This window comes from Eleginops maclovinus, chromosome 22 (assembly GCF_036324505.1).
Source record: "Eleginops maclovinus isolate JMC-PN-2008 ecotype Puerto Natales chromosome 22, JC_Emac_rtc_rv5, whole genome shotgun sequence".
Taxonomy (NCBI): domain Eukaryota; kingdom Metazoa; phylum Chordata; class Actinopteri; order Perciformes; family Eleginopidae; genus Eleginops; species Eleginops maclovinus.
Genome location: NC_086370.1, coordinates 6694075 through 6720416, shown reverse-complemented (window position 1 = coordinate 6720416; position 26342 = coordinate 6694075). Strand labels below are relative to the sequence as shown.

The 26342-nt window shown below is 39.7% G+C and overlaps 3 protein-coding genes across 9 annotated transcripts in view; 1 reads left to right on the top strand and 2 right to left on the bottom strand.

The window, feature by feature from the left end:
* Nucleotides 1–250, bottom strand: part of ttc7a (tetratricopeptide repeat domain 7A) — a 50303-nt gene extending 50053 nt beyond the window's left edge. Inside the window, exon 1 of one of the 2 annotated variants that reach the window (XM_063875373.1) lies at nt 141–250. In XM_063875373.1, the coding sequence (XP_063731443.1) occupies nt 141–197 (57 nt within the window). In that variant the 5' untranslated portion in view covers nt 198–250. Of the gene's footprint in view, nt 1–20 lie in introns of both variants that reach the window. The other variant, XM_063875374.1, reaches the window with a different exon arrangement.
* Nucleotides 251–769: 519 nt separating this feature from the next.
* On the top strand, nt 770–5760 carry mcfd2 (multiple coagulation factor deficiency 2, ER cargo receptor complex subunit). Of its 2 annotated transcripts, none has more exons than XM_063875383.1 (4): nt 770–907; nt 2242–2412; nt 2563–2722; nt 3587–5760. In XM_063875383.1, exons 2-4 carry the CDS (start codon nt 2246–2248, stop codon nt 3716–3718), a joined length of 459 nt encoding a protein of 152 aa, XP_063731453.1. In that variant the 5' UTR covers nt 770–907; nt 2242–2245; the 3' UTR covers nt 3719–5760. The 2 variants fall into 2 exon arrangements, with proteins under 2 accessions (XP_063731453.1, XP_063731452.1); XM_063875382.1 differs by having other exon boundaries at nt 793–907; nt 2245–2412.
* A 143-nt stretch (nt 5761–5903) lies between these two features.
* On the bottom strand, nt 5904–25788 carry prop1 (PROP paired-like homeobox 1). Of its 5 annotated transcripts, none has more exons than XM_063875378.1 (5): nt 25630–25788; nt 20466–21195; nt 8519–8640; nt 6960–7189; nt 5904–6563 (listed from the first exon to the last, which is right to left on the bottom strand). In XM_063875378.1, exons 3-5 carry the CDS (start codon nt 8613–8615, stop codon nt 6189–6191), a joined length of 702 nt encoding a protein of 233 aa, XP_063731448.1. In that variant the 5' UTR covers nt 8616–8640; nt 20466–21195; nt 25630–25788; the 3' UTR covers nt 5904–6188. The 5 variants fall into 5 exon arrangements, with proteins under 5 accessions (XP_063731448.1, XP_063731449.1, XP_063731450.1 ...); XM_063875379.1 differs by lacking the exon at nt 25630–25788 and adding an exon at nt 21715–21854; XM_063875380.1 differs by lacking the exon at nt 25630–25788 and having other exon boundaries at nt 20466–21285.
* Nucleotides 25789–26342: the final 554 nt, after the last annotated feature.

The window sequence follows — 26342 nt, the reverse complement described above, 5'->3', positions numbered from 1 at the left end:
AGCAGTGGAACAACAATTACCGTGTACTCTATCATCCACAGCATAGGGTGTCAATACAACGGGGTCAACACTGACAGGGGTCATTGACTAGGCTACTGAGGGGTTTTACTGATCAGCTACTCTTTGACATTTAGAAAAACCTCAAGTCTCCTGAACAGAGATTTAGGAGCGTCATTTTCTCTCTGGAAACTTGACATTTGCTTGTCAAATTGACGCTTCTTATCCTTCCTCTCAGTAAACTCCACCACAGCGTGCTCCTGCGCTTGGTATACACTTGACAGCTGAGCGGCTGTTTCACGCCCCCTGCTGACGTAATGAAAGAGTCATCGCGTCTGTCAAGATAGTACAACACATGCTAAAGTACTTTTCCCCCTATAAGGTACTATGTGTAAAGTTCTCACAAATTACAACTCGAAAATGGCAATAATTTTGGCAATTATGTAAAGGTTAGCTTCTGTCAGCGATAGATAATTTACTCAAGAGATTTCACAACATTTCACTCGATGTATTGCCAACTTGTAAAACAGGAAGGATGCAATTTTAATCCAATTTAAAGGTGTTTCTAGGTGTTATAGCAGGATCATTTTCTTGCAATAACCTTAAAGGTGATCTCGGAACATGTACATGGTATGATAAAATAATATTTTAGTCGTGGGAAGCTTGAAATAACAACCAGTAGTATTCCTGGTGCGTCTAGCGAGATTGGCACGTAGGTAATGATGTAATCCTCTTGCTCCAGCTGTATACTCTTTGACAACTATAACCAATCACGATGAGCTGTCGTGTCCAAGAGGAGCTACGGCAAGCCACTCCGTCCTAAAAGGCTAGAACTGATCATTTTTGCGAGGCAACGACTAAAACAACATAACTGTCTACGGAGTCAAGTGAAGATACAAATCATTACCGTGTAAGTATTACAATGACCCTTTCAGTAATTACATCACTGAACGTATTGTGTGGTTTGTGCATTTAACAGATAATGATATGTCAACGCAGTGCAACGAAGCTTCATGCTAACAAATATTACAGACATCCTTTCTGCTAACGATAATATTTCTGTTAACTTTTACTAAGATACCGTTAGTTATGTAACCTCGTGGTACATACAGTATGCACCTCCATGTGATATTTACACAGCAATTAAATATTTACATGTAGCCCATTGTTTTAAAAGGTTATTGCCTTTACCTCCTAACAACATATGGCTGCATGTTTCCATAGTCTCACAATTTTGATTTACAATCAGGATTTTACTAAATATTCTCTCCTCTGTTGGGACTGTGGCGCAGTTAAATTATAGATAAGAATTAAATATGTATATTGCATATTATTTATTTATACTTAATGCTGTTAACTTTTGCACAATCCTTGCGCCATTTGGCATATTTATGCACACACTCCTAAAAACCGCATAGCTTTTTTTGTAATTCAGATTGTGTACATATTTTGCTCCTTTTTTTATAATTTAAACTGTAATTTTCTTCTATAAAATTACTTTTTCTTTTTTAATTCAGTCACTCGTTTGTATTTTTCATATTTATATCATATAATTTTCTTCTATTCAATGTATGTGCACCAATAAACCAGTACATTCCAGGAATGTGAAATTCTATAAACCAGATTCTGATAAATAAATATGTGTTAAATACAATTTTGAATTAATTATTGTGTAGCTTGAGAGATATTTCGACCTACAAGTCGTATTCTACAGACTTAAGAAAAAATATTTGTGTCATACAGATTTGCAAAAAAATAATCCCACCATAACCATATATGAAATTAGAGAATTATGATGCAAAACATGTTAATTAATAACTTTTACTAAGATGACATTTGTTATATAGGCTCGTGTACAGTATAAACCTTCAAAAATCGCTCCATTATCATTGAATACGTTTTTTTATCAATCGTGCACCTAGCAGCAGAACTCTCGAGACTCATCAGACCAGGCAACATTTTTCCAATCTACTATTCTCCACCAGGCCATGTTCAAAGTCACCTAAATCCCCTTTCTTCCCCGTGCTGATGCTCTCTTCTATTTCACCAGGTCGTGTTGACCATGTCTACATGCCTTAATGCATTGAGTTGCTGCCGTGTGATTGGCTGGTTAGATATTTGCGTTAACGAGCAGTTGAACAGGTGTACCTCATAAGGTGGCCAGAGAGTATACATTGTACTATAGACCATCGATTTATACAACACAGGATTCTTAACTTGCTTTCTTTGTCTCTTTGTGCCCAGCAGAATGGGGAGGTGTAGTTCTCAGTGGGGGGGTCTGCTGGTCCTCCTGTCCTCCTGCCTGCTGTGTGTTCACTCTGGGGGGGAGCAGCAGCATCAGCAGCAGGTGGTGGAGAGTGCAGCTCACGTCACATCCCACGGTCACCTGGACAGAAACATGGTCCAGGACAAAGAGTGAGTGTTGTGTCCACATTCCAACATGTTCTCTGACCGCACCATGCAGGACTTATTTACACAGTATGGAGGACTTTGAACACGTTGGGCTCCAGTGTCCAGTGTCTATGTAATCTGTGTTTTTTTGACTCTCCTCTTCATGTCTCCCAGCCACATCATGGAGCATTTAGAGGGAGTGATAGACAAACCGGAGACAGACATGACGCCACAGGAGCTTCAGCTGCACTACTTCAAGATGCACGATTACGATGGCAACAACCTGCTAGATGGGCTGGAGCTGGCCACAGCCATCACACATGTGCACAGAGAGGTGGGTACTGAATATGTGTGTGCTAATATTTGGTTCTGTTTGGTATGAACACTACAGTTGAACAGGGTAAAAACAAATGTACTTGTAAGTATGATAATGAAATTCATTGCTTACAATTAAGACATTTAATTGTTATACTTCAATTTTTCTTAAATGTTATGTCTAAATATGCAAACAAGGCATTATATTACTAAATATGTGCTAATTTGCATAGATTTCCAGATGATAAATATGAAAAGCTTATAGAACAAGGTATACAGTAGCTACTGTATTCGAGATACAAGTTTTTACAGAGAGACTTGGATATGCCTTTGTATACATTAGAAAATACTGTCAACAACCATACAGTTTTTTAAAACATTTGCCATGATTTAGGAATTGAATTGTTAGTAAATCTGGTGCAGCTGAAGTGGTGATATCTAGCTCAAAGTATAAGGAAAAAGGTAAACTCATAACCACTTTTTACCTTACTTTTGAAAATCTTACAGACACAAAGTCAGTCAGAGGGAAAAGAAGGCATTATTATTGTTAATGAAGCAAAGGAGCTTAAACTCTCCACCTTGACCAGTGAATAAAAAACTGACATTTTGCATGTTGTGTCTCGTCTAAGGATGGACTTGACATTTCAGATTGCAGAAGCAAGATAGATTTCAAATACTTGCTGGAACCACATTGTCAAAAGACACACCCGTTGTTTTCCTACACACCTTTCTTTCACACAGAATAGTGAGTGAAGACAGAAAGAGGGGCGAGGATAAAGCAAAACAAAATAGCTACTTGCTGCTGATTAGGAGGATTACTATCTGTTGTTGTCACATGTACAAAATGATAAACCTTTGTTTTATTATCTTATATGTTTCTCAGGAGAGAGGGGAGCACAGCCAGCCAATGAAAGAAGAGGACCTCATCGTCCTTATCGATGATGTTCTCAAGGACGACGACAAAAACAATGACGGGTATATAGATTATGCCGAGTTTGCCAAATCACTGGAGTAAGATATAAGACATATTCTGTGTTGTCAACAACAACAACAACAACAACAACAAGGAATCTGCAGAGGAGAGATGAAATAAGAATCTGCCACCAACGTTTAATCTTTGCTTTCTCTCTCACAGGCCATCAGTCAGGGTTTTAAGTCAGTTATGGAGTTTTGAAATGTGGACATCTTTTTTTCAATGATGTCCAAGGGGATTTCAGCAAATGGTTATTCCTTTAATGTATTAAGTAACAAAAGAAAAGGGGAAAACAAAATGGCTTTATGTTGGTCTGACTGGTGACATCCCTGCTGTCTTTGTAGATTCCTGGCAATCATGCCTTTTTTTTGGTCAGTCAGTTCACCCAGCATCACCAACAAACACAGTTGTCCATCAACCCCTGATGGGTTACTAAACACAGTAGACAGTGTACCCTCAAAAAAAAGCCCAGTGCAAGGGCTGGAAAGAGCTTTTTCTCTCATTTATGGGTTGACTTCATTTATAGTTTGATTATCAAAATGTGATTATTATTTATTTTATTTCTCCAGAGCTTACTTCTCGTAAAAGTTTGCTAAAATAAAGGCCCAATAATTTGATTTAGAACCAGTACAACTATCGATAACACAGTGGCAAATGAAAGCCAACACGACTTACTGTAGCTACTACAGGGAAAAGTGAGAATTAATGATGACATTTTGGGTGACTTGGCCCCCTTATACGTACAGGACCTCTATAGTGTGTGTACTTCTCTGAGGGGTACTACACACTTGCAACACGAGCAAACACACCCTCGCTGTGTGACGCTCACCATGGTGGACCAAAGATTCCTAATGCGAATCACATTTGCTGTGTGTGATGAGAATGTGACGCTTGAAAGTGGCCTTGACTTGATCAGGTGTGTGTGTGTGTGTGTGTGTGTGTGTGTGTGTGTGTGTGTGTGTGTGTGTGTGTGTGTGTGTGTGTGTGTGTGTGTGTGTGTGTGTGTGTGTGTGTGTGTGTGTGTGTGTGTGTGTGTGTGTGTGTGTGTGTGTGTGTGTGTGTGTGTGTGTGTGTGTGTGTGTGTGTGTGTGTGTGGTTTATTTTTTAGGTGGCCTGCTGGGCACCAAATATAGAATGTGAGCTTATAGTGGAACATCGGCAGCATTTTTGCTGCTGTTTTCATGACAATTACGGAAGTCCTGAGAGGCAAATGAAGGAGCAAAGACAAATGATTTGCCTGGATACAATTATATAAATTATATTACATAAGCTTCCTTTTTTCTCCTTCTATAAAACAGATTAGGGAAAGGCTTGGCAAGGTTAAAATAAACTCTGGCTACGATAACAGTAATAATAAAAAAGTTAGTTTTTTAGAATTTGTGAAAATAGATGGAGAAAAGTTTTTGTTTTTCTTTAGAATCAATTGGAATTAAGACACATTTTGACCAGAACATTTGGGACTTAACCTTAAAAAATACATGAATGTATTTGGTCTCATTTAAAACTTGAAGTTTTGGTGCCCCTTTGTGGCCTAAATAAGTATTATGGCCATGCTGTATATTTTCATCTGTGTTCGAGTAATACAATGGTAAAGCAACAATCAGAATGGATTGGAAAATGGATCACCATTTTTTTTTTCTGTCAATTGCCTCCTATAACTTCTGCATAATACCATAATAAATATATGAGCCAATCACAACCATCTTCACTGTAGCCAGCTGATACTTGACATAAATCTCCCAGATGGAATGTAACGCAGCAGTGCCATACTGCTGCTTCTTTACCACTGGATAAGCTGCACTCAAAGCACACTGGTCGATTGAGCAGTTCAAAAAGCAGACAGGTTTCCAGTAAAAATACTTGTTAAATAAATGCAACACATGTTTTCTTGAGATCATAAGCTGCCTTTCAAACAGAAACAGATCGAACGTGAGGTCTGTGTTTATTGAATCCGTCTTTTTTTGATGGAAAATTAAGTTCTATATTTTTGCCATCCTGTATTGATTCAACAATAAATATATAAAACAGATACAATTGTGTTGTCTTTGAAATGTGAGATATATTAAAAACTACCCTCTAAAGAATCTGACTTGGTATTTTTATTTTTATTAGATTATGGTGTGTGAAGTCCTACCACGTTGCACTCATGAAATCACGTTTAAAAGGCACTCGAGAAAAATATCTTTATTGTCAGATTGACTGAAAAGGTTCACATTAAGTGCTTTAAATGACTTGCATGTAATGTGTAAAAATAATGTCAAAGAAATAGAGTGGTGCAGGAATGAGTCCTAAAGCCCAAAAAAGAGTCAGCATTTTACCACTTATCAGATTTTGATACTATTCTACATATTTGTTGCAATTTGAAACTTTAGACTTTTGAAATAAAGGTGAAAATGATATAATTTTAGGCTTAAATTAGTTAAACAAGGGGAAGAAAGGATGGTGCATGATTACTGAATTTTCCCAAAGTTATTTTAATGTAATATTTGGCTTTATTAGCCTGTGTAACTTCTTAGCTCCAGTGCGAAGCGGGGTCCAGAGGTTGCATGGAGGCCAGGGAGAACATCGGGGAGGGGAGGTTGCTCCTTAGCGGGCTGTACCAGTCCTCGTGCTGCCGCGGGGGGGCTGGCTGTGATGGGACGCTGGGGCATGGGCATTGGCTCACTTGGCCTGGGTGGCAAGGGTACGCCCCAGAGGGCAGCATAGGAGGAAGACGGGGGATGTGAGCCAGGGATTGGGTGTAGTACTGTCGGGCTATGGTAGAGGGCTGGACGTGCACCCCCCCCAGCAGCGCCCTGTGGCCAGACATCATACCCACCGGTAGAACCTTGTGGGAGGCTCGCTCCTGCTTCCTCTGTTTGGCTCTTCTGTTCTGAAACCAAACCTGCTGAGACAAGGACAGAAACAAGGAAATGTCAGGGAGAAAAGACAGAAACTTTAGCATAAAGTTGTTACTAGACCACACAATTGTTTTGTTTAGGCCAAATTATCACCAGAGTTTTCCTCTCTAAAGCAACAGCTAAATAAAACCCGTAAAAACACTGAATAAAGCAAGTTCATGTTAATTTCATTTCTTGAAGCAGCTCGGTGCGGCTAACGTTTGATTAGTTTGTTTCTCTGATAACTTAAGACCATATGTCTGATGACTAAAAGCCTTCATACATTTGAAATACATCAGTAAATATGACCAATATCTTAAAAGTGTATTGTAAAAATGTGGCATAGTACTATTAAAAAACAACATATATTAGGCTACAAACACACTTATTTCAGACGGTCCCACCTGTATGCGAGCCTCGTTGAGCTTGGTAACACGAGCCAGCTCCTCTCTGTAGTAGATGTCAGGATACTGGTTTTGTCCAAAGGCCACTTCCAGATGTTCCAGCTGCTTGTGGCTGAAGGTGGTGCGGTGTCGTCTCCGGGCCGGGGAGGGGTAGGCCCGGCTCCGTCTGCCAAGACCGACACCCATGGAGGTCTCACACAAAGAGCCCTTCCTCAGCGACTCTCCTATATCTGTTCTCAGGACGAAGAAAAGACTCTTACTTTTTTGGAGACAATTCTCCAGCTCCTGTTTCCTGTGGCCTGAACTTGTAAGGGCCCATTTCACCAATGACTGTCTGAAAAAAGAGGGATTACACTGACTTTATGGTTCCCACTGCCACCAGGCAACCTGAGAGCCACGGAGCTTTAGTTGCCAAAGAGAGGCTCGTGAGAAAAAGATACCAGAAACTGGGGGATTTAACCAAAGATTATTACCACAAAGTGACTAATCAGACAGATTGGTGCACTGAGCTGACCTTGTCTGTTCACAGCATGGTGGTGAGAGAGGAGTCAGAGGAAGCTAATTTCATGACTTGAAGAAATTGTATACAGTTTTTTTTTCCCACAAAGATTATCTTAACTATTTATTTCACCAAACCTGGGTACTTCAAACTGTTTGATTGAGTTAAATAGTACAACACTACACTTATATTTTGATACTGTTATTGAATTACATGTACTAATTAAAATTGGTAACTAAAACACTTGAGGATGAGACCAATAAGAAGTACAGTTTTTTTATGGCTGGATTTTTGTTTTAAAGCAGCTATGAGAAAATGTTTTGTGCTGTGGTAAAGAAGTAAAGATGGACTTTGTTAAGTTCAACAATTCACATTATTTTGTCGTTGTTAGCTTCACTGTTTGTTGTGTCACTTATATGTAATATAACACTGGATTTTGCACTGCTCATTTTTCCATTGGTTTAATTTGGATAAACAGCAGGATACCTCAATGGATTTATGCTCATCTAATACATTATGGATTTTTTTTTGATGGAAGTCAATGTTGAAAAAGTGCGATGTTAAACTTATCAAAATATATTATTAACTATTGTTGTGGTATTGTCTTTTACTGTTCTGTTTTCAATTTGGGAAACAAGAGGATATTTATCCTTAGATAATACATTTCTGACATACTTTTTGATGGTAGTCAACGTCATAGCAATAAAAACAACAATTTGGATGTTTAATGACATTTAAAGTCCTCTTAAAAACACGTGTAAAACTTTGTTCATGCAACATAACCCTGAATTGTGGGAGACAATGCATTTCCTTTAATGCTTTTACATTTAAATAACTATTGCAAGATGCTGCTTGGTGTTATCCACCGTGGAACTGTGTGTATTAGATTCTGTTTGTTAACGTTTGCTGTACCTGTCAATAGATGAGTGATATTATTGAAAAAATATCAAGAAAAAGAAATGTCCGAGTCTCTCTTTGTTTCTGTGTTGTACGCAAATGCCTATCATTAGTGGATGACCTGATGGAGTGATAATTAAAAATGTAAATGTTTTTGACTCACCTGCAGTGGAGCTGACAGTCTCCATGTCAGGGTAGAGCTCTGCACAGTCCGGCTCGCTCCTCTCTGCAGCAGCTGCTACCTTCACCTGCTGGGCCATCTCTGCAGGAACATCTGCAGACACACTGACCACACACTCACATGTCCAACCCTCCTGGTTCACCTTTACCTGTCCTGTACCTCTACCAAACCACAGTGGGCTGGTTAATGGGACTTCCTGCATTGACTTTACATGGATGTTTCAGATGTCTTTGAACTATCCATTTAACATAGAAAATGGAAGATTTCAAAATGGGACATGATCAATAAGTGCTGTTTTAAAAAAAATGTGAAAGTAGATATTCACTTGGGATATAACGTAGATTAAAAGGGCTATCACGTGGCCTGGTTAAAGGTAAAGCCTATATTTCCCAAACTTAAATAAATGAAATTACCAAAGGTAGATATTGTTGATATTAAAACTGCACTTTAATGGAATAAATAGAAAATGAGATGTTACATTTTAGTGAGTCAGAATGAATTAAGAGGATGTTGCATGTTTACATAAAATAAATAGATCAAATGCTAAACACAGATGTCGAACAAAGGGTTTGATTTGTATACAAATGTAAAATACACTCCATAGATTTAGAAACATATGTAAAATTAGATGATTAATAAACAAAAAGCAGAGGTATGAACATGTGTGTTTATGACTTTTTAATTTTAATTTATTTAACATTCACGTTTACTTAATATTGAAGTTAACTGTAGTTATTTGTGTATTTGAGTTGTATAACCTCAAAAGGACAGAAATTATTTAAACATCATTAATAAATACAAATGAATGAATCATACATTTGAAAAACAAAGTGTCTTTGCATTAGACTCCATATTAGTTGCTGCTTCTAATGCTCTACCCTTATCAATGGATTGTTTCTGAGATGCAACTTCCCATGTGTCCACTAGGTGGCTCTGTCACGTCAGGCTGAAAGACCAGACCTTGCACATGCTAAATTCAGAATCCTCATTTGCCTATATATATTTTTTAAAGGGAGGGGTGTGGGGGGGATCACCCAGCTGAGTACACACCCCAGCCTTCCACAAACACAACCCCTCTCAGGTCAGTCCCCGCGTTTGCTGCCCCGTGCCTTGACTGACAGGGCACCCTGTCCCCGGATTAACTCAGCTGAACTCCCTTGCGACCTCTCTGGACCCCGGCTGCTATCAGCAGTTCCCATGATACTAAACTCAGTCCAGAGCCACTGCAGAATGCATGTCCCTCTAACACTGAGCCGGGTACTAGGAAGAGACCGTCTAATGTCCCACTCAGCACTGAGTCATGACAGGACAGCATGGCAAGCGGGTCACATAGCTGGTGAGCAGCAGCTGGGTTTTTTATCAGGGCTCAAACAAGACAGTAATTCATCACGGTCTATATTTGTTGAACAATGCTGTTTTCTTTAGTGTATAGTGGCAGTAATATGTACTTAAAACTCTTCCAATGTGCGCACATTTTGCAAAGAAGCTGTTGACAAGATCACATTTCTAATTTGATATAATTTGTGCATGTTATGCGGCACGTCGGTCATTTCATAAGCCATTTGAGCCTGTGCGATACATGTGATTACTAAGAACCAATAAATCACAAGTTCAAACGCAGACTGGAGATGTGTCACACTGATGCAGTAGACCCCCCCCTCCCTAGGCCGAGGATCCTTTGCCAGGAAAGTGTTATAGACAAAATGGAGCGAATGAATGATACGCTTTATTAGCCATATGGGCTTCTTTACATGTTCATTCTCTGGCTGAACTGACAAATTATCCTTGAGATTATGTCAACCTTATTTTTGATTCCCTGAGAAAATCCCTGGCGTTGTTCTGGCCGCTCTGCGCAGCAACATCTAATTTGATTCCTTGTGACACGTCGCCTGCGAGGGCCAAGTCCTGTATGTCCTGGAAGAGCTACCATATTTCTTGCACTGTGTGTGTGTGTGTGTGTGTGTGTGTGTGCTGCCAAGTCCTCTGCGGATCTTCAGCTCATATGTTTCCTGTCTCAGACAACAACCCCCCCCCCCTCCAGCAAAGCACCCTGAGACAGTCTGTTTTCTAAAATATCTTATAAAGCATTATTTACTTGTCTTAAAACGTATATCTTTTATAGTTTGAAGGTTTGGGAGAGGTTGGTTTAGAAGTGATCTCACCTCACTGGGAGATTTTTGCATTTCTTCAAAGACAAACGAGCAACAACTGTACGTATTGAATTCTTATTTCTCTAAATCATGACCATATTTCTCTGAAACTCTAGACTTCCTGACTCAAAGAGGATGTTACCATATGTCCTCTTCTTCAACCCAGATGTGGGTCTACAGGAATTTGGTTAAAGACACAAAAAGCACAAGATATTAAGCAATAGTGAAGTAAAGCTTTAATTGGTTTAATTTGATTATGCATGATTAAGCTTTGGATTTGTGTCTGTTTAATGCCATGAAGTAATTCTTTATAGCAAAGCAATACAGCACTGCAGTGATCAGCTCTTTGTCACAGCATCTCTCCTTTGTGACCTGTTGCTTTAAAGTTGCCGACAGTATATAACCAGTATATAATAATTGATTGACAATTTATTGTTTACGCAAGTTTTTACACATTTTATTGCGCAACTAAGTATACTCAATTCTGATTGGTAAATTTGGACTTTTTTAAGGTTAATTCTCGCTAACAGACTGCTGCTCAGGAGAACAGACCATTGCTAAGGATGATCAAGGGACTAAGTGCAGTCATATTAATCCCCTAGAAAGAAGACCGCTATATTTAAAGTCAGCTGTGGAAAACAAACATTAGTTCCCTCCATCAGAAAACACCACTTTTTGAATTACATTTTTATATTTGTTGAAAGCACTTCCATTTGGATTCCTGATGGATTAACTTGTCCACAGTAAATACGAAAAAACAGCCAAAAAGAAGGAAAGCAATGGTCTGTTCTCCAAAAAGAGGTTTTAAACAGAGCACTGGACGTCAGAGAAATCAACAGGAGACAGACACTAAATGTTTAAAGGTTAGCTGTAGAACATGCTACAAGTTTAGCAGCTAAACTCACAGAAATGTTCCTCCAGGGGTTGGTGGAGAACAAAACAGAGATGAAAGAGAGAGTATTGGAAGTCCACTTATCAAAAACATAACACAATAAAACTCCTGAGGCTACTCTGAATCAACTTTCTGCCTGCAAGTTTCATGTCTTAAATTATGTCAGTTTTTTGTTCTTGGATTGTCTCTACTACCCCCAAGTGGCCCAAAAGTAACCATCGCAAATGTATCCATTATTGTAAATAAAAAGTGGACATAGCAAAAACTGACACCACCAATGGGTTTGTGGACAACACTGAAGTCTTGAGTTTGGGATTCTGTCGACCGACTGCTGAACTGCCTTAAAGACATTTTATGGTAACAATATATTACTTTTTACTTTCCTTATATTTTATTGAATTGCCTGTTTCAGTAAGCAGAAGTACTTAAGATGCAAGAGCATCCTGTTCTACATGTAAAGATATCTTTCGTTTGAGTGTAATCAAAAACACCGCCATTTTTTATGACTGAGCCATCTCAGCTGACCAATAGAGTAATGCAGCAAAAACCAACAGCGCACAAAGAAATTCTGCCCTTTTCCGTTCCCGTAAGTTTATCTTTCCATCTTTCTATTATTAGACTGTGACGAGGGCCAGAGGATCTGGAATCTTTTGGAAGCATCTATCATCAGTGTGTCGATGGTGTGTAAGTGGTGAACAGGACGGGAGATTGCAGAGCAGTCTGGAGGGAAGCTAAAGCATTGCTCCAGTGGGTGGATCTGATTTCTTTTCATTGGAAAGTAAAATAAATACACAGCAATTTCTCTTGGTTTCATCAGTGACAGTGAAACCGAGTCATTACAGAGATCCTTAGGGGTCACATCTTTGATCAATGCAGCATCCGGTACGTGCAACTGCACTGTCATTGAGCTGTGTATTGACATATCCTTGGACATTGTAATTCAATCTGCACCAGAGTCAGTGAAAGGTGAAAAATATTGGATATACACAACTTTGGATGGAAAAAAGTGTTTTCTTTATCTATCACAGTTTTACTTTCTGTGTTACACATACAGAGACACATGCATGAGAGAAGTCAAACGTAGTACTCATGAATCCCAGACTTTACTGTTATTATAGGGTACAGGCTTCCTGCTATGGTCTACAGTCCCTCAAAATATAGGAAGCAGGACAACCTCTTAATTGGTGGGAATCATTGGGGTAGGAAGAATGTCAAAGAGGAGCATGAATGAAAGAGCATGGACAGATAGAATCAGACTTGAGTCAAGACAGATCGCATGGTGCACTCACATGCTCTTGTGATGGTTCCAACGTTGGTGTGTTCGTCAGCTTTAAGTAGTAATGTGGAACAAACATGAATGCAACAAAGACAACATGCTCAGAGCATTTAAACAACACATCCATAGCTTTTTTTCAACATCTGTGTGACGTTGAAGAGCAAAATTAAAGGATAATTCGCAAAAATTAAACACAATTCCAACACAAGTAGGGCACCAATGCCCGTCAGATTCTTGTTCAGGTACATTTCTGTAACATTGTGCAAGCTATAATACCCACCTACACAAAAGTGGGATGATAAATCAATACATTTAAATCATGTTTAATAGATATAAACTTGTACATTGTATGTTTTTTGAGATGATCACATAGACTGTATGTAAAAAGTGGACATTAGCATTATGAAATTACCAATTTGTTTGTGGACTATGTTTTTGAACCCATGCTATTTTATCTGGACAACACAGTGGCATCGACCTGTCAATCACCAGGTAGCCACTCCCAAAGCGTACCCTTCTTTATGGTCTATTTGACTCTAAATGGGACTAAATAAAAAATGAATAAACATAATGATATATTGCAGAATACTTTAAACCAGCACAGAGACCAACACCTCTTTAGCAAAATGTTTACTGATGTTATAAATCAAATAAGAAGTAGGGTCCTTTTCTCATAGTCTGCTTTTCAAACTCTTTTTCTTTTACAACCTGTGGAACATTCCTCCTGGTTATTAAAGAGATAGCTGGTTAACAGTGCTGCTCCACATCTTTTGAGAGCCAGAGGTTGCTGTTTGGGCGAGCAGCACTGAACACCATTTTAATGCACTTACATGTTTACATTAATCTGTTTATCGGTTCACTCATCATTACCTTAGAGTACACACATGCCTTCACAACTTGATAGTGCACACTTACATACAAACCTCTCCATGTAGTTGTAAGAAAATAACATGCAAGTCATATTACACTGGGTGCTCAGTTTCAAGCAACAAACACACACACACACACACACACACACACACACACACACACACACACACACACACACACACACACACACACACACACACACACACACACACACACACACACACACACACACACACACACACACACACACACACACACACACACACACACACACACACAAACACACACACGTGCCCTGGGTATGCAACTGTATGGTTGTGGCCGTGTCCAGTATGGACACATAGAGGAAATTCTTCCCTCCCAATTTCCCGGGACTGAACTGGGAGTGACCTGGTTGGCAGACACACAGCCCTGATGGAAGGAATGTAACCCAACTCCCCCCGCCTCACCCTCAACTCCCCCCTCATCCATCCAGCAGTCTGCTGGCCCAGCTGCAAGAGGACAGAGAGAAACACACGGCGCTGTGGGGTGAGAAGGATGCCTTTTATCTCATACCAATTCATGAAACTCCTCACTATGCTCTGGCAAATATTCATCTGTGTGGAGTCTGGCAAGTGTTCATTGTGTAGAAGATTCTTCTCTGTTTGACATCTGGACGCCACTAAACAGCAAACCGACAGTCCAATGCATATGTTCTATTTTTTTCTTAAGCTACTCAGATGATACTTTCAGTCCCAGCAAAATAAAAATCAAGAGTAGAAGTGGCAACCGAGGAAAAGCAGAAACGAAGAGTTGAACAACAGACAGCAATAACAAAGGGCAAGAAAAGAAACTCCACAATAAGACCAGTGAAAACAAAGCCACCACATAATCATTCATAACTCCTTACACCAACAAACAGTGGAAACAATAACAGGAGTAGCATGTTAAGTTAAGCACCAGGCTCAAAACAAAGCAAATGTTGAAGCGTTTGTATCAAATGAATGTTACCTGACCTGTAAATACAGCTCACATTATCGTCCAAGAGGTAATTATGACTGGAAATGTAGCTTTAATGAGTTCTAAATGGGGGACCCACAGCCTAATTTAAAGATAATTTGGTAAATGGATGCTTTTCACCAACACATGACCGTCTGTCAGGCCTAAGTGAATGCTATTTATGAAGAGTGTTACCCCCAAAATCCACAGCACGCGGCTGCATCACGTTACAGCTCCGTCACGGCTGCCACGGATGATCCACTGCCATTCTGCCGTGCCAATGTCAACTGGTTCTGCTCCCAGACCAGCTCATGTCTACGAGCCTGCAATTAAATTGAGTGGGAATGCATGTCTATATTTATTGACAACTGACATGAAACTAATGTTGCATGCTGCAGTAATCAATATTTTGATATATATAAAATAAATCAAATGACGACCTATAATATGACTGTTACTTGTAGGGAGGAACTTCTGTGCACCAATCACATATCGTCAACATTTGAAGTTCACAGTCCAGCCGTGTTGATGAATCAGAAGGCTTCCTCTTATCAAGTAAATAGCAGTCACTGAATCTGTTTCAATTATCGCGTTAGGGCCAATAAAAATAAACATTTGCCAAGCTTTGAGATACTGGTCTTGTACTGGCTCTGCCTAAGCTTGACTTATTTTGGCTGCCTTCACATGATATGTGACTTGGTCTTTGCTCATCATGACTTTGGGTACAGAGCCTAGTTAGTTAGTTTTCTTTCTTTGTTTACCTTCCCTGCTTGCTTGCCCTGCATCATACAGCTGTTATCTGATTGGTCGCGCATCGATTAGTCAGCTGCAATTGCGGTCGAAGATGTAATAATTCATTTTGGGAGCAGCACTGGGATGCATTTTCGAGTGGTGCGCAACAGCTAATCGGGTGGCAACGTTCTCTCCTTTAAAACACAATGGCAACATCATGGACAGAGTCGTTTTACCGCTGATTCTGTGACAGCTGGCCAGTTGTTTAGTCAGTTAAATGTCATAACATTACACCATGAAGCAGGCTAATCGTTTTTTAATTTGAGAGTATTCAGTAGCCTGATAAGATATGAGGTCAATGCAAATTTGCATGGTGAATGTGCAACACTTGTTGCAAATGTTAACAGTTTTCCAACGCGCCATCCGTGCTTTAGCGTGAAAGCAGCTTTGATGATTTTTCTGACTTCAAAGCATTGTTGAATCCGAAATATGGACAAAACCAACTATAGCTGTAGGGACCTCAATTAATAATAACCCCCTTGCAACATCTTAGATAATGTCATTTTCAGTGTTGATGTCAATGTTTGCACAACCATCATCAATCCAAAATCCATCCTGAAAAAAGACAGTAAATATGTGTAACCCAGGCCACCTGAGATGTGCAGTTGTCATCAGTGTCTTTCTCATCATTAACCCTTTCCCCTATGACCTGGATGCAGCATAATGCAACATGAGGCTGACCAAATACAGCTTTGTCCTTTGTAAACTTGTAACCTGCAGCCTGATTTATAGGGTCTTACACTTGGACAGAAGAAAGGATTTCCACAGCAAGGTATTAATGTTCATCCAAATGCAATCAGTCTATCTTTCTGACCACTGGGTCAGTCCACAGAATGAATTAGGAACCACTGCGGCCATTATGACTCAGCAGACAGTGCGGTATGCAGCACCACCCGCTCAGTAATCCATGCGCCTGCAGCATTACTCTATGATCTCTAATTACATTTAACTCATCTAGGCCGTCATATTACCCTGCGCCGTGGGAATCTCGTCTTTCCCAGCCACGGATATAAAGCCAAGAATGCTAGGTTTGAACTGGACAGGTTGTCCTTGGCACTGCAAAGACATCCAGTTCAGCATTTTCACAATGCAGCTTTGAGTCCTTCAACCTCAAATATAATAAAAAATATAACTTTAGCTTTAAATGTTATTGAACAAATATTTTATTTTTTGCTGTTTCTGTTGCACTTCCATGAAAACGTCCGTTTTTATTGCAGAGTGATTGAGATAATGGTGGCGTGTGGCAGCTTGCCCTGCGTGAGGTTTTCGAGGTTCAGCTGTTTGGCAGGGAGGGCCAGTAGATTTGCAGAGCTGTTGTCTGGATGCCTCCTCCTGCTCCAGACTCCATTGGTGGTGTCCTCTTTCCTCCTCCACCCCCCCATGGCCATTTATTGGCTCTTAAAATCCCTTTGGTCCTCAAAGGCACTCCCCAGACAGAATCATGATACTCTGCCCCCAACCCTGCCACAGGGGAAGAAATGGCCTGGAGAAGCTACAGAATGGCTAAGTATAATGATCTTTCGACATCTCTATCCTCACCTTGGTTTCCTCTTAAGACCTCCCATGACACCTCTATGACTCAATTTGCAGCTTCACCGGGGTCAGAATACTAACTGTACCATGGGCACCAACTTAATCAACTCTAAGCTATCGCAAAGACGTGGTATAATTTACCACTTCAAAATGTGCTTATATCAAATTATCCACAGACAAATTAAAGCAACGACAGAAGGGATATAATTGCTTGCCGACTGCAATTTGTTTTTATTTGTTTGGCCTTAGTTGCAGTTGCAACACCTGTCATGCTTTCCTTACTGTTTAAAAAAAGGATCTAATTTTTAAACAATGGTCTCTTGCTTTTAGTCATATATGCCTGACAACTGCCACTATCAGATTGCATTAGCCGTAGCTAACTAACTAACTAACTAAATAACTAACTAACCTAACGCTATGAGTTGGTTAAAAACAGTCTCTGCCGAATTTTGTCATTCTGTAAAAAATGATCTTACGAGCAATAACTAAGAGGAAATATTCCTATATATCTGTTTATTGTTTTAATGGATCATTTTAGCTGCTTGTTGTGAAAAACCGAACGTTTCCTATATCCTCTCCCGGGTCCAATCTTAGCAGAGCAGCCGTCACTAGCAATGGCAGGCCGGTCCAATTTTTGATTTCCCTACTTCTTAAAGATGAATTGGGCTGTAGAAAGAGAGGTTTTTTGTTTTGTTTTATTCTTTTCAAATCCCTAATTATCAAGGAATAAAAAGTAAGTCTAAGTGTAAGAAATTGAATAAACCTGTTATCTGTAAACGTTAGCACGTGTGGGCCGGGTCTCTTTGCATTTTAGCAGCTGAATTTAAAATACAATCATTCTATAGTAAAATTATATTCTATATCTTGTTAATGTACGGTATCTAGCTTATGCCCAACATCTTAATTTGAACATAATAAAATTTGAACAATCAAGCAACCTTTTACTTTTTCAAATGTTCAATTGCTAGTAGATCTTTTTCAATACAGTATAAAGTTCATTTTTTTCAAAGCATCACAATTAACATTTCCCCACAATCCTCTGGTTATGTCTTTTTTGCTTGTGCAACTTGTTTGTGAGTATCTATTTGCATTGATTGTCAAGCGCTTCCTCTTGAGCAACAACTTGCTTTTCATAGGCGGGGTGTGTCAGCGTCGGTGGTCGTAACCATGGCGATGGCAGCTGGTCTAAATAGGCTGCTTGCTGCCTCTCCTGCATGTCTGTACTAGACTCTTGTTGTTTATCATGGTCATCTGTGCTAAGCCCCGCTCGGACCCCTGGCACGCTACGCTAAACCCATGTAGCAGATGCATGTTCATCACCAGCCAATCACTGTAAGGCGACACACACACATACTGAGACTCATGTAGACATGCATGCTCTCCAACTTAACACACATACATATTTTGCTTTGCAACCTGTGCTGTCTCGACTCAGATCAGCACTTGCATTCACACTTCATGACCTCGAGACTGGTATAGGTTTTCTACAGCTATTACCGTGCATATTGTAGCCTAGTCTGCAGGCTATTCTTAGACCAGCTATAAGTGAAAACATGAAGAGGAAAGCTGGAAGGGTTTTAAAGTCTTTCTATACACTGCATACTCCAGCAAAGCATCAACTTATATAAAGCAGCAAGACGGAAATATTCCTACATTGTTTAATTCTGTTTCTGTTTGTTTTTGACAAAGAGTCTGAGGGTTTGCGAAATGTAAACGTACATAATTCCAAGTCAAAGGTGGGTATAACGTGGTTTTCAACAACGAATGCTAGCCTCCTTTACATTCATTTGTCATTATAGTACCAAAAGCTATCTTCACTACCTACATTGCTCACATCAAACCAAAATCAGATCATCTGTTGGGGAAATCTAGGATACAAAATATAGTAAGAGGAATATATATATATATATAGGAAGAGAGGGTTATTTAGCCTTAGCAATGTTTGCATCTCAGGGTATGCTTTCTTCTGAACCTTGCTAGCTATCTTATTAAGCTAACGTTATGAGTTGGTTTGAAACACAGCGTCTGCTGTTTTTTAATCCAATGTTTCAACAATTAATTGAGAAACCTTTAAAGGAGTCCTAAATACCCTTTATGGCTACAGCACATAATTAAAAACACACGTTTTGGCCAACTGTGGTGTAAAAAGTAGTGGCCTTGGAAGAGAGTAGTGAAAGTTTGCAGTATGAAGAGTATTGGAAGTTTCCAATCCACAAATAAAACAAGAACACAGTAGAAAAAGAAAGAACACCCAATAATGCAATTGATCTGCCCCTGTATCAAAATTGACATCCAAACCATTAAACCATTATTTTTTACATTGCTTATATGACTCAGCCAAAGGACAGTCATATAAAACGGTATGAGGTAGATAGCTTCTAGCATTTTGGACTCAATTCGACTCATAATGTGACCACCCCGACATCAAAGCACTGCTACAGTTCCATTAAATGTGAAATATCATGTCATAAATGCTGGTATGATTGGTCCTATATACAATCTGCTGTCCCCGTTTTACCCTGCGGCCACTGCCATGGCTATGATTGGCGGGCAATGAATGGTTCCAATCTCTTACAATCAAATAAGTATGACTGTGTCTTTAATAATACTTTTGGGTTCAAATAAAAAATGCTCCCTTTGAGTATCAGAAACTGGAAGTATCAAAAGTTGGCTTGTCAGACTTAGTTTTGTTTTTCTCGATAAGAAGTTATAAAAAATAATGATTTCGTTTATTTCTGACAGTATTTAAATGTAACAAATCCAGAGGAAAACAATTTTCCTCTTTTCCTCTTTTAGTTTTTTTGTGTGACACGTCCTATGTTAAAACAAATGTGAGTTGTGCTCTTACTAGTCAACGTTAACACGCTAATGCATGCAAAATTAATCACATTACCCTGTTTACCTGTTCATTTGACCTGTTATATTAGCACTGATGTCTACCACAAATGACATGGTAGTAAAAATGGCAAAGAAAGCGGAGGAATCGCCACATGTTCCATGTATAACAATGAATGGCGTCTACAGAAAAACTACCACTACCTTGGTGTAACGGCACAATTGTACTTAAGTTGAGCTGAAGACGGAGGAGATGTATTTTGGCGAACCATGCACCAGTTTCTTAAAGTTGCACAGGAGTGGGAGATGGCAAAAAATTCACCTCCAATTATGATCATAATGAATCATGATTAATCACAGATTATTATTGGGATTAACAGTACAACATCTTTCTTCTTAAATTAATAACTTTTTTTAAATCTAGAGAAATCTATCATTTTCAGTTAATAGTCCATTTGATTTGGTTGCTTGTCATGCCACTGTTGTTGTTGTTGTCAAACAACATCTAGACACAATGATTTAAAATGTTTGTTTTGGAGTGGACACTAGGGATAATTCGGTTCAAAGTAAAAACCACCTGAACAATGAAAACAAAATCCTTACCGGAATGAAGTGATGACGCAAATGACAAACTCCCATTATCCAATGCTACTTCATGACGCCTCCAAAATCGGTCCTTGTTACTGATTTGATGATGTTTGATCCCTAGAGGGCAACAAAAACATAATTTGCGTAAAACATACCAAAAAATATGTGCAGTTTCATAAAATATTATCTAGATGTAACTGTGACTGATACATGGTGTGAACATGTGTTGGTAGTTTAATTGTCTGATGTTATTACCCTCTAAATTAAAATCCCATTTGCACATGAGTTTCCTAACGTAACCTAATCATTGCTTTCACACACACACACACACACACACACACACACACACACACACACACACACACACACACACACACACACACACACACACACACACACACACACACACACACACACACACACACACACACACACACACACACACACACACACACACACACACACACACACACACACACACACACACACACACACACAGACATGCGAGTGTGCCTATATGTCTGTCAACAGCCTGCCTCTTATCTCTTCAACAGTCAATTAATGAGCACAACTTCCCCCGATTTCGTGGACGTTTCTCGTGGTGCCAGCAGCAGCCACACCCCAACAGCTGGAACCAGGACAGAAGCACACAGCTGGGAGGGAGGCAGGCAGGGAAGGAGGGAGTGAGCGAGAGCCGGTCGTCAACGCAGCTTAACACGTCAAACACCAAAAACAGGAAGAAGGGCTAGAAAACACACAGTGCGCAGGTTGAGTTGCTAAAATGCCCCGCTAATGCCCCTTGCGACTGAGCGTGCACTTTTAACAGCAGTCTTGAGGGCACATTACGAGTGATTCAGAATAGTTATGGCATAAAAAGCCTCAGTGTGTGTGCGCCACTGTGTGTGTGAATGGGGAACAATGAGGCCCTTTATGAGGTGAATACCGCAGCCTTTAACAAGGGCCCTTAACATATTAACCATGTGACCCGCTTGAACTCAGAAAATGTCTTTAGAGCCCCATCTCTCCTAATACACCCCTACAACCAGTAATACACATATTAAAGAAGAAAAAGCTAATCCTGCGTGTTTTTGTATTTTTCAAGATGTTTTCACTAAAATCTTTGCCTTAAATGATCGTATTCAAGGACATTCAGCCAGTTAATCTTATTGTTTTTTTTATAAAATGACATCAGGTCTACATATAATTCTAGCGCAAATAGGGATTAAGTATGTGTGAACGAGTGGGAGCAGCCCTGACCTCTGACCTTTAGTACGAGTTGGACTGCCTTTGCCCCATTGAGGCTGTGATGTCACCCCGAGTACAGAACAGCCAGTGCTGGAAAAGAAGTCCTGAAAAAACAGAAGTGATGAACACGGTCCAGCAGAATAATTATATGAGAGAGGGAGTGAATCAGGAAATAGCTCTTGGTTTGGGAAACTCAAGAGTTTGAGGGAGCACTGCCATGTGCTAAATGAAAACAGGATTTGAAAAAGAGGAGTGCGAAAGAGCACAAAAGAAGCCAAAATGTGCTTTTTTTTCTCGCAGAGGGGTGGCAGGGTATCCAGTGGTCAGCGAGGAGAATATCCCTCAACCTCCCCTCCGTTGCTTCATCTCATTTTTCATTCTTTTCTTTCTACCTTGCATTCCAACCTCCTCCTATTCTTTGCTTTCTTATTCTCTTATTCTTCGCTAGCTGGCAGGATTTCACCTCTTTCCTCACACATTTTAATGGGTATCTTCCCAATCACGTTTTTTATTGCACGAAATTTCAGCACACCACATTGCGTGAGTCGAAGGAGCGCTCCATTCTTAGCTCGGCACCGCTGAGTGCCAGGGTGTGTTGAGCTTGCCAGTGTTGGTGTGTGTGTGTGTGTGTGTGTGTGTATGTGTGTGTATGTGTGTGTGTGTGTGTGTGTGTGTGTGTGTGAGTGTGTGTGAGTGTGTGTGAGTGGGGTTAGGAAAGGGGGAGGTGAACTGGAGTGGTGTTTGTGTCAGTTTGATGCCAACATTACATCCCTCCTTGTCCCCTCCTCCTCCCTCCTCCCTCTCTTGGTAACAATAGTGAAGTCAGAAGAAGGAGGTGCTGGAAGTCATTGCGAAAAGACCCCAAAAAAAAAAAAAGAAGCATGTTGTCCTCTATGAGTCATTGCAATGTGGCATAACTTCACAGGAATTTTACTCAGAAACCTCCCCCACCCTGCCCATCACCATCATCACCAACTCCCAACCTTTGCCTCAGTTTGTGAGAACTTCACCTCCTCACCATCTCCTCACTTTTCCCCCTGGCAGCCACCTGGGTTTTTCTCTGAAAAGAAGGCCGTGGTTTTGGGCCTGCGGTTTAATTGCAATAATATTTGCTGTACTCCGTTGCCTCCCCAGCTCTATTCTCCTTTAACAACGGGCATTATTTTTAGCCTCTGCTCCCAGTTCTGTCATTTCCTGTTGCAGGACTCGCTCTGCTTTCGACCACAAGCAGAATCAAACACTCTGTGCTTTACTCCCACCGTCACACCATTCCTCACACGCCCAAGCACAGCAGGTCCCAAGTGAACTGTCCGTGTCTTCACATCCACCGCCGAGATATAGAGCGTAAGACACATGGGGCTGTGATTCAGCTCTGCTTTTAATTTGGGATATAATAATCGTCTTGTAAAACAAGAAGAGAAAAACACCAATTCAATTATTTCATGTTCCCAATTTAAATAAGCAATTCAGCCAACAAAGCAACACTTTTTTTAACAAAGAGTGTTACATAGCCTTACCAATTATACAAACTAGTTGAGCGGAACTACTCCCATCTTTAAAATTCATGTTCTAAATCAGGTCAAAAGTAAAAACGAACATCTGTACCCAAAAAGAAAAAAGAAAAATGCTAAAACTCATATTGTTAATGTTGTTAAGTATAACGTGTGGATCTGCTCCATAGACAATGAATTGGGAAAGATGTTACAGATGAAATTAAGAGCGCCCAAGGGAATGTTCTGAGTATATGGAGACTTTTTCTGTTTCACAACTGAGAACTTTACAAAAGAAGCTCCCTTGGGTATACAAAAATAACAAATCACATTCTGTGGGTCCACAAAATCTGTCTTCCATTCATCGTCTGAACAGGAATGAGTCCTAAAACCCAGGAGATTAGATAGCATTTTTGACTTTTGTCATAGTCAAATACGTTTTTGTAAAAATGTCTGAAATAAAGTCTGTGCTTAACATTGCTGTTAGCCGGTTGCTAGCAAGTGGCTCAATAAGACAACAAAGGTTGTGTGGGTCATTAAACAACATCTCGCTGAAAACTAGTCTGCCTTTATTTGGCCGTTGTAGTTTGCTTGTAGCCTAATGATAGCTTATTACTGTTGGTTGCACTTCAGATGTAGGAAAAGAGTTCATTTGCAAAGCTGCAGCGCATTTCTCCTAATATAAATATGTACGGCTGTCGAAGCACATTTGCACTTGTAGGACACCGTAGGAATCCCTTTAAAGAGTCTCAACGAGCAAAGCGATTTGCTTTATTTACTAGAGTCTTTTTTATATTTATATACAGTCTGAATAATGCACAGAAATCTACCTTGACACCCATCCAGAGAGAGGGTCAAAATTCTGACCCTGGTTCTACCAAAACACGCGGACCTCACACATCCTCAAAGAGACGGTGCAAGACAAAGTTTGGACAGTAGACTATACAGATCCCTCCACAAATATACATTCAACAGGCAGCAGAATGACTGTGTGCATTCAAGCAGCGTGGCTCACAGCATGGCTGCAGCTGCAGAGGGAAGTGCAGTGTCTGACCTGTGCATGCATCCGTCAGGTCATCAGGGGCTGAGTACAGGGCACTGAAATACATGGCGGTGTATGCAGAACACTGTGGAGAGAGTCCAAGCTCATGTTCATCCAAATAAATGTCACTTTAACTGATAATGTAACTCAATCTAAGTGCTTTTAAAGGATACCATATGGTGTTCAGTTGGTAGAATAGGTACTAATGGTTCTGTATGTTATAGAGAAAGAAAAATGGTGGACCTGTGTCACTGTAAGCCAGGCGCTCGATCACTCTGTGCTGGAAGAATGTTGGTAAACCAATCTCTCGACCATTGGTTTAAAATGTTTAAAAAGTCATGAAGAAAGCTTAAGCGTTTAACGACATCTAGGAAATGTTTTAAGAATTTGATGAAAGTGTTAAATTAAAGTGATAAAAAAATGACTGATCTATTCTGAGTAATGTGTCTTTTTACATACATTTCATTTTCATTATAAATATAGTTCCTTTAAAACTTCGTTTTTAAAAAAAAATTGATTGTTCGAGATATTTCTGTATTTTTTATATTATACACTGTTGTATGTCCAATTTGGGGTAAGGTTCAGTTATGTATGTACAATATATTAAATGTAAAAAATATATATTTGGGAAAAAAGACAAAAGATTGCTAATTAAAGCGAAAGTGACCAAAGATATAGAAAAACAATTTAAAAAGTAAGATGAGAATAACCTCTTTAAAGATATACTGTATGTGGCACACAAAACTTGTTTTTGTAGTTTTGGCCATCTTTCATTTCAGTTAATCTATAATTGTAACAATTAAAGTAATGCTGAGTTCTGGCAGCATGGTAACAGCATCAGAATGAGGTTCACAGTTAAATCTGTTTGTAACTTCTTGAATATAAAACTGTTCAAAAGTGTGTTTATGTCTAAATCCATTTGTAAATACACAAACCAATGGTAAGTTAGTGTACGTTTCAATATTTTCACACTTTACCATTTATTACAACTGAAGATGCAAATCTTTAAAGATGAACATATTTAGTTTAATGTTAAAGAAACACAAATCATTTTCAAAACGGCTAGTAGCTATAGTTATGAGGCAATGTTTTTCAAACAGGAGGAAATAGTGAATTTGTGGGGGAGTATTTTAAGGTGTGTATTAATACACACTTGGTGCTCTAAGGAGTATTTGGGGCAGCAGGACAGTGTATGTGGGACTGACTCAAAATAAACCAGTGTACGTGTTCATAATAACGAAGCAACTTGTTACCCAGTGACATAAAGACAATACCTATTATTATGATACATTCATTTATCATTGATAATAAGGGGTGAATAGAACAAAAAAAAACCAGTTCATTATGATTCTAAGCTTCAGAGAAATAATTAACGCACAGTATTTAGTGTGAGTGAGATTACCTTGGTACTGGGTGGATAGAAAAATGTAAGATGAAGTCAATGAGGTCACAGGTTCAGATCTGCAGATGCCTTTGAGCAAGTTACCCAACAACTCCAGTGGAGTTGCTCAATGACCTGTGGTAGATTTGGGCAGCTCCCATGCAGGATGTGAAGCCGAACCGAGAAAAGAACACGGACCTCCAAGAACATTTTCTGGGGAAACAAAGATTACAAGAAACAGAAGCTAAAATAACTGATTTCCACTGAAGCTGAAACTATTGCATTGCTTGATGATAAAAGTTCTCTCTAAAGAGTTAGTAAATGAATATGGTGTACAGAAAGTGGAAATTTCCCCTAAAAGGCGCAGTAAGGCACTGCGCTTGACCTAAAGTAATGTAAACATTCCTATATGACATTCCTTCAACATTTATAGAATGTCAAAGGATATCATTCAACACCACTGCAGCTCATATATTGTGTTTCTATCCCCGGAGCGGGGTTACATGTGTCATAGTTGCCAGACAAAATAAAACATGTCAGCAGCATGTAAACAGCGTATAGGGACCAGAGGAAATATGTCATCACATTAACAAAACCATTGAACCTCTCACGGCCTGGGTGGGTTGCCCAGCTGTGTGAATCACAGGGAAGCAGAGGGGGGGGGGGGGGGGGGGGGGGGGGGACAGTTCACTGGTGTCCTAGAAGAGATCCGGGGGCTGGATGAAGATCTGGGC

Coding starts and splice junctions, on each gene's coding strand:
- prop1 (XM_063875376.1), bottom strand. CDS start 8,738: ATGCAGGAAGTCCCATTAACCAGCCCACTGTGGTTTGGTAGAGGTACA. Junction 7,190..8,518: donor GACTGTCAGCTCCACTGCAG/GTGAGTCAAAAA, acceptor TCCTGAGAACAG/ATATAGGAGAGTCGCTGAGG. Junction 6,564..6,959: donor TCAACGAGGCTCGCATACAG/GTGGGACCGTCT, acceptor TCCTTGTCTCAG/CAGGTTTGGTTTCAGAACAG.
- mcfd2 (XM_063875383.1), top strand. CDS start 2,246: ATGGGGAGGTGTAGTTCTCAGTGGGGGGGTCTGCTGGTCCTCCTGTCC. Junction 2,413..2,562: donor AACATGGTCCAGGACAAAGA/GTGAGTGTTGTG, acceptor CATGTCTCCCAG/CCACATCATGGAGCATTTAG. Junction 2,723..3,586: donor TCACACATGTGCACAGAGAG/GTGGGTACTGAA, acceptor TATGTTTCTCAG/GAGAGAGGGGAGCACAGCCA.